This window comes from Macaca nemestrina, chromosome 14 (assembly GCF_043159975.1).
Source record: "Macaca nemestrina isolate mMacNem1 chromosome 14, mMacNem.hap1, whole genome shotgun sequence".
Classification (NCBI taxonomy): Eukaryota; Metazoa; Chordata; class Mammalia; order Primates; family Cercopithecidae; genus Macaca; species Macaca nemestrina.
In genome coordinates, this window is record NC_092138.1 from 68,619,245 (window position 1) to 68,630,352 (window position 11,108).

Consider the following 11,108-nt stretch of genomic DNA (forward strand, 5'->3'; position numbering starts at 1 on the left):
GGTTCAAGCTATTCTCCTGCTTCAGCCTCCCAAGTAGCTGGAATTATAGGCACACGCCACCACATCCAGCTAATTTTTATATTTTTAGTAGAGATGGGGCTTCACTATGTTGGCTAGGATGGTCTCAATATCCTGACTTCGTGATCTGCCCGCCTCGGCTTCCCAAAGTGTTGGGATTACAGGCATGAGCCACCGTGACTGGCTGCAAAATGCTTTCTCTTGGGTGCTGAGTAAACTCTGTCATTTACCTATGAAAACAACAGTTCAGTTCCTCACCTAAATGTACACAGACAAGCCAAATTGAGATTAATTTTGGGAGAAAAAGCAATGACGAAGACCCTTTAGAATGCACCTCTGAGTTCAGTGTGGTGACTCACACCTATAATCACAGCACTTTGGGAGGCCAAGGCGGGTGCATTGCCTGAGCTCAGGGGTTTGAGACCACCCTGGGCAACATGATGAAACCCTGTCTCTATTAAAATACAAAAAATTAGCCGGGTATGGTGGTGCATGCCTGTAGTCCCAGCTATGTGAGAGGTTGAGGCAGGAAAATTGCCTGAACCCAGAAGGCGGAGGTTGCAGTGAGCCAAGATTGCACCACTGCACTCCAGCCTGGGTGACAGAGCAGACTCTGTCTCCAAAAAATAAAAATAAAAATAAAGAATGCACCTCCAAACTAGAAGTATGATCCTTAAACAACAGCTTCCTAAGAGAGAAAAAAACAACAGCCAAGACTACTCCTGTAAATTGTGCTCAGCCACCCCTAACTTTGTAGCTCTCGTCCACCATTACACACGCCAAGGTCAAATCCTCTCTCAGTACAAGGTCATCTCTGATATCCCTTGTTAAATCAAGTTTAGCCTAAAGCTGCCTCCTTACATATTTTAAGTTCAGCCTAAAGGGTTTTCTGTACATCGTGAACTATAACAAGTGGAGGTATAAACAAACCATGGCCCACACCTGTGCCAATTACTGAGTTTTTTTTTTTTTTTTTTTTTTCCAATCAAATGTAGCCAACTGTTTAAACTGTGCTCAAATAAGGCAAATGCCGAGCTGTAACCAATCCAGTTGTTTCTGAACCTCACTTCTGTTTTCTGTACATCACTTTCCTTTTTCTGTCCATAAACCTTCTTCCACCATATGGCTGTGCTAGAGTTTCTGAGCCTAGCCTGGCTCAAAAGGCTCCCCAGTTCATGAATTGTTCTTTTCTTAATTAAACTCCCTTAAATTTAATTCAGCTGAAGCTTTGCTTTCAACTGATGTGGTCAGAAGCAGGATCTGAAGTAGAGCTTCTAATGACCCCCAGGGGTGCTGAGTGAACAAGCAAGGTACCTGCAAGACCCATTTGTGTCCGCTGATCTCTTGGAGCAGCTGGGGATCATGGTAAGTTCTTGCTCAGATTTCAGAACTCCATGGATTTGTGTTTTGAGCTCTCCGAGTTTCTTTGAGGAAATTTCTGTTCCGAACTGGGTTTGGAAATCACAACAGAAACTGGACTGGGTCCAGGATTGAATTAGATCTGGTAATTAACTGGCTTGGATCATGTTAAGGCCTCTTACATCTGACTGGGTCAGAAAGAAACTGGTAGTAAATGGTAATATTGCAGGGGTTGTAAAATTTGGGTTTTGGAAATCACAGGGATTTTTGTTTTTCACCCCTTTGTTTCATTTTTCTTGAGTGCTTACATAGGAAAAAAAGCATTGGCTAAGTTAATCAAGGGAACCTGAGAGCAAACCCAGTATCTTAGATAAAAATTAGATACTTAATTTCTGAAGAACTGAGTTCCTTCTGACTTATATATACATAAGTGTTAGGGCCCCGGAAGCAGCAAAGTCTTACAGAAATGGTGAAATCGTACTAAACGTAACTTAAAGTGGAACATTCCAAATGAATAAAACTGTACTGAAATGCATTTGAAAATGAGGGCTCCCTAATTAGTCTCATCTAGGGATGTCTGTTGATATGCAGAAGAGTTTTTTTATTTGTTTGTGGGTTTTTTTTTTTCTTTCTTTCTGAGACGGAGTTTCGCTCTTGTTGCCCAGGCTGAAGTGCAATGGCGTGATCTCGGCTCACCCCAACCTCCGCCTCCCAGGTTCAAGCAATTCTCCTGCCTCAGCCTCCAGAGTAGCTGGGATTACAGGCATGCGCCACCGCACTCAGCTAATTTTGTATTCTTAGTAGAGAGGGGGTTTCGCCATATTGGCCAGGATGATCTTGAACTCCTGACCTCGTGATCCACCCGCCTGGGCCTCTCAAAGTGCTGGGATTACACGCATGAGCCACCGTGCCCAACTGATATACAGAAGAGTTTAAAAAGATTTCCACATTTTTATTTAAAGACTTTACAAAAGGCAAATAAAAAGCCTAGGCAACTAATTGATTTAAAAAATTAAACCTGCCTTGTACTCTTTGCTGACAGCTGTGGGTGACAGGATTAGGCACATACGGGACCTTGGAACATGGGGAAGCTTTTCTCCCCAAAGGTGAAATTTGGGATCTAATGGGACAGCTGGAAAAGGTCCCTTGGTGACCAAAAAGCGACTACTTGAACTTTTGATTAAGCATCACTGCAATGGGTGGGTGATACGGTTTGGCTGTGTCCCCAACTAAATCTCATCTTGAATTGTAGCTCCCATAATTCCCATGTGTTGTGGGAGGGACCTGGTGGGAGAGAATTGAATCATGGTGGTGGTTTTCCCCATACTGTTCTCATGGTAGTGAGTAAGTCTCACGAGATTTGATGGTTTTATAAGGGGAAATCCCTTTTGCTTGGTTTTCATTCTCTTGTCTGCTGCCATGTAAGATGTGCCTTTTGCCTTCCACCATGATTGTGAGGCCTCCCCCACCAAGTGGAACTGTGAGACCATTAAACCTCTTTTTCTTTATAAATTACCCAGTCTTGGTTATGTCTTTATCAGCAGCATGAAAATGGACAAATACTGTAAATTAGTGCCAGTAGAGTGGACCAGTGCTGTAAAGATACCCAAAAATGTGGAAGTGACTTTGAAACTGGGTGACAGGCAGAAGTTGGAACAGTTTGGAGAGCTCAGAAGAAGACAGGAAAATGTGGGAAAGTTTGGAACTTCTTAGCCACTTGTTGAATGGCTTTGACCAAAATGCTGATAATGATTTGGACAATAAAATCCAGACTGAAACAATAAAATCCAGGCTGAGGTGGTCTTAGATGGAGATGAGGAACTTATTGGGAACTGGAGTAAAGGTGACTCTTGCTATGTTTTAGCAAAGAGACTGGTGGCATTTTGCCCCTACCCTCAAGATATGTGGAACTTTGAACTTGAGGGAGATGATTTAGGGTATCTGGCAGAAGAAATTTCTAAGCAGCAAAGCATTCAAGAGGTGACTTGGGTGCTGTCAAAAGCATTCAATTTTAAAAGGGAAATAGAATATAAAAGTTCAGAAAATTTGAAGCCTGACAATGTGATAGAAAAGAAAACCCCATTTTCTGAGAGAATGAGAGCCAAGTGAAAGGGGAAACCCCCTATAAAACCATCAGATCTCATGAGATTTATTCACTATTATAAGAACAGCATAAGGGAAACTGCCCTCATGATTCAATTATCTCCCACCAGGTCCCTCCCACAACATGTGGGAATTATGGGAGCTACAATTCAAGATAAGATTTGGGTGGGGACACAGCCAAACCATATCACCATTAAATCTCTTTTTCTTTATACATTCATTACCCAGTCTCAGGTATGTCTTCATCAGCAGCATGGAAACAGACCAATACAGTGCACCTTTCTCTGGCCTCCCTGAGCTCCTCGCCTTCCCCACCCTGCCACAGGCAATGCTTTTTTTTTTTTTTTTTTTGAGACGGAGTCTCGCTGTGTCGCCCAGGCTGGAGTGCAGTGGCCGGATCTCAGCTCACTGCAAGCTCTGCCTCCTGGGTTTTTATGCCATTCTCCTGCCTCAGCCTCCCGAGTAGCCGGGACTACAGGCGCCCGCCACCTCGCCCGGCTATTTTTTTGTATTTTTTAGTAGAGACGGGGTTTCACCGTGTTAGCCAGGATGGTCTCGAACTCCTGACCTCGTGATCCGCCCGTCTCGGCCTCCCAAAGTGCTGGGATTACAGGCTTGAGCCACCGCGCCTGGCCAGGCAATGCTTTTCTTTCTTTCTCTCCTTTTTCTTTCCTATCTTTTCTGTTACTCAGGGTGACCATCTTGCCCAGAGACCACATATTGAAACCCCTGGTTGGAGGTTGGATTAAAGATGACATGGCCCAACTGTGGGCATGTTTGAGCCTTGCCAGCTCGATATTGGGTGCTAAGCAAAGTGGCTAATGTCTATGTTTTGCCAAACAAATTTTGCTCTGGTCAGAATGGAAAATGTTAATTTAGTTACCCTATGAAACCCTTTGGACAGCATCTTACAAAATTGAGAAGGTTTTGCTTGTGGTTCCATGAAACAGAAGGGAAAAAAAAAGATTTTCTTTTGTGTTGCAGCTTGACTTCCAGAGCTATTGTGTGGTGAGCAGGTTTGCTAGGGCTTAAGGAAAGAGAACCCAGAAATCTGACATGCTGGCAAAAGGGTAAGGATTTCTCATCAGTCAGACTTTTGGCCTCTCTCTCTCTGTGCAAACCAGTTGAATTAATGGTAAAAATGACCATTCCTTTCCTCTGTAAAGTTTGGATTAATGGGAAAAGGGGTTTGTAAGGTGTGAGACTAGTCTTTCTGTGTTGTTCTATAATGGAGGGGGGTACTTTAGGATAGAATGTGGGCCTAGGACTTCATTATCCCACTGTTCAAGCCAGCATGACAAACTGGTCAGTTCCAAACCTTGCTGCAGGTCACAGAAAAAAACAAAACAAAACAAAACAGACTGAATGAGGTCTCCATCTTGTTTTATGTCCTTGGGAGCTTGACCTTGTAACCACGTGGTGGTACTTTCTCTTGATCTCTGTCTTCCAGGGAATAGGAATCTTGGGCTTTATGTCATAGTCAGCTCTAAAAATTATCTTGAACAGTTATAAGTCTTTGGAAGCTCAAAATTGACTGCTCCAGACTCCATCTGGGAAGAGCAATGGAAACTGTCCGGTGCTGTAGCTTGGCAGTGAAGGCTTCACCATTCTATAATGGTGGCCCAAGTTCAATCCTGGCGTAGGGAATGAATACTTTCTGGTTGATATGTATGTGACCTTTACCATTTGTTGATTCTCTTCCCCTTCATAAACAACTTCTATCTTCCTTTCTTAAATTTTCCTTTTTCTGAGCTACCTTTGAAGATTCTAAGTTTTATAAAAATTGCTTATCACCTCTTTGAAAATACCTTGGCGAGTGAGGGTGTGGTGGCTCACACCTGTAATCCTAGCACTTTGGGAGGCCAAAGCAGATGAATCACCTTATGTCAGGAGTTTGAGACCAACCTGGCCAACATGGTGAAACCCTGTCTCTACAAAAATACAAAAATTAGCCAGGAGTGGTGGCACATGTCTGTATTCCCAGCTACTCGGGAGGCTGAGGAAGGAGAATTGCTTGAACCCAGGAGGTGGAGGTTACAGTGAGCTAAGATCGCACCACTGCACTCCAGCCTGCACGATAGGAGCAAGACTCCATCTCAGAAAAAAAAAAGAAGAAAAGAAAGAAAAAAAGAAAAGAAAATACCTTGGCTCATGCCTGTAGTCCCAGAACTTTGAGAGGCCGAGGTAGGCGGATCACCTGAGGTCAGAAGTTTGAGACCAGCCTGGCCAACATAGCAAAACGCTGTTTCTACTAAAAATACAAAAATTAGTCAAGTGTGGTGGTGGGCACCTGTAATCCCAGCTGCTTGGGAGGCTGAGGCAGGAGAATCACTTGAACCCAGAAGGTGAAGATTGCAGTGAGCTGAGATTGTCTTACTGCACTTCAGACTGGACAACAAGAGCTAAACTCCATCTCAAAACAAACAAACAAACCCCAAAAATGAAAATACCTCATACACTTGCGGTTATTTCATAACCTTAGTTGAGGCTTGGTGGTTTCACTTATAAGGTTCCTTTTGGCAAAGTTTAAAAGTGAAAAATGTTGACCGTTTGGCCTGGCTAAAGTTAGGTAATAAGAAATTTAAAAGGACTTTTTAAGAAGAGCACTATGGTTAAAAGTCAGCTTAATTAAAAGCAGATATTCAAACTCTAACAGCCTGGGACTCCTTGGATAAAACAGGAGGCACCACAGACCCCATTTTGGGAAAAACCTCTGTTTTTCTCATGAAACCCCAGGAATTTGAAGCAGTTAGATCCCTCTCAAAATCTAAGGCTCTGTTATTTTCTGCATTTCATTATCTGATATTTTTGACTTTGGGGGGTATCAGAAGTTACTTCACATTATGAGAGAAATTTAACATGTAATAGCTAGGTAGGAAATATAGTTTTGGGGACAGCTAATGGCAATTATGGGGGAATCCTCAGCTCTTTGCATGTTTGGATCAGAGAAGCATGCTCTTGGCCACCTAGAAAGTATGGAAATGAGCCGGGCGTGGTGGCTCATCCCTGTAATCCCAGCACTTTGGGAGGCCAAGGCAGGTGGATCACGAGGTCAAGAGTTTGAGACCAGCCTGGCCAATATGGTGAAACCTCATCTCTACTAAAAATACAAAAATTAGCCAGGTGTGGTGGGGCATGCCTGTAGTCCCAGCTACTCAAGAGGCTGAGGCAGAAGAATTGCTTGAACCCAGAAGGTGGAGGTTGCAGTGAGCTGAGATCATGCCACTGCACTCCGGCCTGGGTGACAGAGTGAGACTCCTTCTCAAAAAAAAAAAAAAAAAAAAAGAAAGTATGGAAATGTCACCCCCACCCCCAGCTGAGAGATAAGACTCCTGTGGGTGATGGGCTAGTCACAGAATGGACTGGTTAGCTTTCGATTGCTTTGCAATGAAATGCATGGTAAAATCATTGCACTGTCTTGTTCCATAGCATTTCTCCTTTTAGGATCTGAGATCTGATTTAAAAATGAAACCCTTAATATTGGGGGAATCCATTTTACCTTCCAGGTGTGCCTACTTATTAGGCCCTAGAAACTGCATGCTTTCCTCACCCTGTTCTTCTAAGGGCTCCACTCTAAAGCCAATAATCCAATTAAGAAATGTAAAAATCCTACAACTACTGGCTCTTCTTCCATCTATCTGTCTGTGTAGTTATATATGCGTTGTGTGTGTGATGTTTATATAAAAGAGCTCTGATTAATCGGCTTGAAGAAAAATAAGCACTTAAATATTTTGAAAGAAAAAAACTGTAATGCCTTTTAGTTCACATGACTTTAGTAACCTTTGGGAAATAAAAACAATTTTAAAGATTATTGGTAAAATAAAGACATTTGGTCTAATTTAGGCAGGTCAGATATTAGGTTTGCTAAATGCTTCAAGGTTATAAACTGCTTCTTTGGCTTTTGAAAATTGTTCAACTTGAGTAAAGGAATAGGCTGGGCGTGGTGGCTCATGTCTGTAATCTCAGCATTTTGGGAAGCCGAGGCAGGTGGATCACAAGGTCATGAGATTGAGACCAGTCTGGCCACATGTGAAACCCCGTCTCTACTAAAAATTCAAAAATTAGCTGAGTGTGATGGCAGGCGCCTGTAATTCCAGCTACTCAGGAGGCTGAGACAGGAGAATTGCTTGAACCTGGGAGGCAGAGGTTGCAGTGAGCCGAGATCATGCCACTGCACTCCAGCCTGGGTGACAGAGCAAGACTCCGTCTCAGGAGAAAAAAAAAAAGAAAAAAGAGTAAAGGAACAAAGAATGGCTATTCTGGCCGGGAACGGTGTCTCATGCCTGTAATCCCAGCACTTTGGGAGGCCAAGGCAGGTAGGTCACCTGAGCTCAGGAGTTTGAGACCAGCCTGACCAACATGGAGAAACCCCATCTCTACTAAAAATACAAAAATTAGCCGGGTGTGGTATCACATGCCTGTAATCCCAGCTACTCGGGAGGCTGAGGCAGGAGAATCACTTGAACCTGGAAGGTGGAGGTTGCAGTGAGCCAAGATTGCACCACTACACTCCAGCCTAGGCAACAGAGTGAGACTCTGTCTCAAAGAAAAAAAAAGAATGACTATTCCATATGTAGAGCACCCCCAAGGGCTGCTGGCTGTCCGCTTTTATGGTCATTTCCTAATTATATGCTGAAGAAGGGGTGGGTTATTCATGAGTTTTCCAGGAAAGGGGTGGACAATTCCTGGAACTGAGAGTTCGCCCCCTTTTAGACCATATGGGGTAACTTTCTACATTGCTATAACATTTATAAACTGTCATGGCACTGATGGGAGTGTCTTTTAGCATGCCAATACATTATAATTAGTGTATAATGAACAGTGAGGACGACCAGAGGTCACTCTCATTGCCATCTTGGTTTTGGTGGGTTTTGGCCGACTTCTTTATTGCAACTTGTTTATCAGCAAGGTCTTTGTGACATGTACCCTGTGTCGACCTCCTATCTCTTCCTGTAACAAGGAATGCTTTAATATCATGGGAATGCAGCTCAGAAGGTTTCAGCCTTATTTTATTTGGCCCCCATTCAAGATGGAGTCACTCTGGTTCAAACGTCTCTGCCATGGTGATAAAAGAAAAACTTCAGCTGAATTAAATTTAAAGGCGTTTAATTGAGCAATGAGCAAGTCACGAATTGGGCAGCCTTTAGAGCCAGAGTAGGCATAGATACTCCAGCCCTGCTTTGTGGTGGAAGAAGATTTATGGACAAGAAAAGGAAAGTGAAGTACAGAAAACAGAAATGAGGTTTAGAAGCAACTGGATTGCTTACATCTCAGTGTTTGCCTTATTTTAACATAGTTGGAACAATTGGCTACATTTGATTGACCAAAACTCAGTGATTGGCACAGATATGGGCTACAGTCTGTTTACATCTCCACTTGTTATAGTTCATGATGTACAGAACACCTTTGGGCTGAACTTAAAGTATATAAGGAGGCAGCTTTAGGCTAAACTTGATTTAACAATTCCCCGCTTTTGGTCATTTTCTCAATTTTGAGAGATTGACCAAAACTTTAGTCATTGATGTCACTATCCCAGCATAAATATACTTATTTGGTCTTGAAACCCACTGGGAAACAATAGAACAGTGAGTTTTGCAAGGTGGGAACAAGGACTGAGTAGAGAGTACCTCCTTATGCTGGAACGTCCTTTTTATAGAAGAAAAACAAAACCTGGTTTGTTCTAGGACCTATGTGTTCCTTAAAGTCTTAGCATCACTATGTCACATTTAGCACAAGCGACTCCATTTTGGTTTGGTTTGGGGCTTAGAGCTCATTCCAAAACAATGGCCTCCTCTAATTTTGTTTAAAAAAATTCCCCCTTTTTGGTCACATTCTCACTTAGGTGAGACCGTGACCAAAACTTAGGGCCTTAATGCCACTCTCAGTTCCCATTATTTTGGGTTTCTGGTCTCAGCGTGTCATTCGTAGGTTATGGTGTCCTCATGGTTTCACATTTCTTTTTCTGAGACAGAGTCTACTCTGTCACCCAGGCTGGAGTGCAGTGGTGTGATCTTGGCTCACTGCAACCTCCACCTCCTGGGTTTAAGTGATTCTCGTGTCTCAGCCTCCTGAGTAGCTGGGTTTATAGGCAGGCACTGCCACACCCAGTTAATTTTTGTATTTTTTAGTAGAGACAGGGTTTCACTATGTTGGCCAGGCTGATCTCGAACTCCTGGCCTTGTGATCCACCTGCCTTGGCCTCTCAAAGTGCTGGGATTACAGGAGTGAGCCACAACACCCGGCATGGTTGCACATTTCTTTCATCTCTTGTCATTCCAACTGAAGAGAGCCCATTTGACATTCTAAAGATGGCTGTGTGCAAACACTTAAAACCTTTGAGAGAATACAGCACACCAAGGAGACTACTATTATGACTATTGCAAGGATAACACCAAATGTTTGGACTGTTCTCCTTATCCAGGGCCCCCACAAACCAAACCACCTAAAATTAAATAGATCAAAGAATGAGCTAGATGAAGAGTCTATTTGCTTAACTAAGCAGCCTTTCCACTAATCCCCTACAACTGAATCTCTATAATGCCCGATGTGAGGTATTTATCCTTAGGCCACAAGTGCCAGCCGCTGCACAGATACTTCTGTTTAGCCAGTAAGTAATCTAGAGAAATTCCATTATTTAGCATAACTTTCATAAGATAAAGTCTGTTGTGGAACCATAGACTTTATGGTAGAATCTGCTATAGAAACTATCATGGGGGCATACATTTCTAATCATTGCCCCTTTTACTCCAAACCATAGAAAAAGGACTTAACAAATGATGCCCTTCTAGGGGAGTGAAGGCCTCCTGGCAATGATTTCTTTAACCCATGATGTGGGTTAAGAGGAGTGAGCCAATGTTCTAACAAGCAGCCACAGCTGGAAGGTAAAAACAGATCCCCAAAATTAAGGGTCCCATTTTTATACTGGATCCTGGATCCCCAAAAAGAAAGGAAATGCTACCGGAGAAGACAGTGCAATGCTTCTACTGTGGATTTCATTGCAAGGCAACCCAAATCTAATCAGCTCTTTTTGTAATCAGCCCATCCCCTATGGAAGTCTCATATCTAGCAGGGGCGAGGGGGTGGGGTGGAGATGTTTCCATGCCTCTAGGTGGTCAAGAGCATGCTTCTTTGATACAAGCATGCAAAGAGCCAAGTATCCCTTGTAACTGCCATTAGCCATCCCTTAGAATACATTTCCCACCTGGTTATTACACACCAAGGCTAAAAGCTCTCTCACAATGCAAAGTAATTTTGGACACCCCCCACTCACCACCCCAAAGTCAAAGTGTCAGGTAATGTAATGTAAAACGGAACAGAGCCTTAGATTTTGAGAGGACTCTATCCTCCTTCAATTCCTGGGGTTACATGAGGAAAACAGAGGTTTTTCCTAGAATGGGGTCTGTGACACCTCCTCTGTTTTTCCCCAGGAGTCCCAGGCTGTTAGTGACTATCTTAGGTTCTTTCATATGGACATCAAGAATGGCAAGAAGGCCGGGCGCGGTGGCTCAAGCCTGTAATCCCAGCACTTTGGGAAGCCGAGACGGGTGGATCACGAGGTCAGGAGATCGAGACCATCCTGGCTAACACGGTGAAACCCCATCTCTACTAAAAAAATACAAAAAACTAGC

General features: G+C 43.3%; 1 protein-coding gene across 1 annotated transcript in view; it reads left to right on the forward strand.

Moving 5' to 3' along the window:
• The first annotated feature begins 1,284 nt into the window (after positions 1-1,284).
• Positions 1,285-11,108, forward strand: part of LOC105477199 (N-acetylneuraminate synthase) — a 40,567-nt gene continuing 30,743 nt past the window's right edge. Inside the window, exon 1 of the mRNA XM_011733597.2 lies at positions 1,285-1,383. Within this exon, the coding sequence (XP_011731899.1) occupies positions 1,381-1,383 (3 nt within the window). The 5' untranslated portion in view covers positions 1,285-1,380. The remainder of the gene's footprint in view (positions 1,384-11,108) is intronic.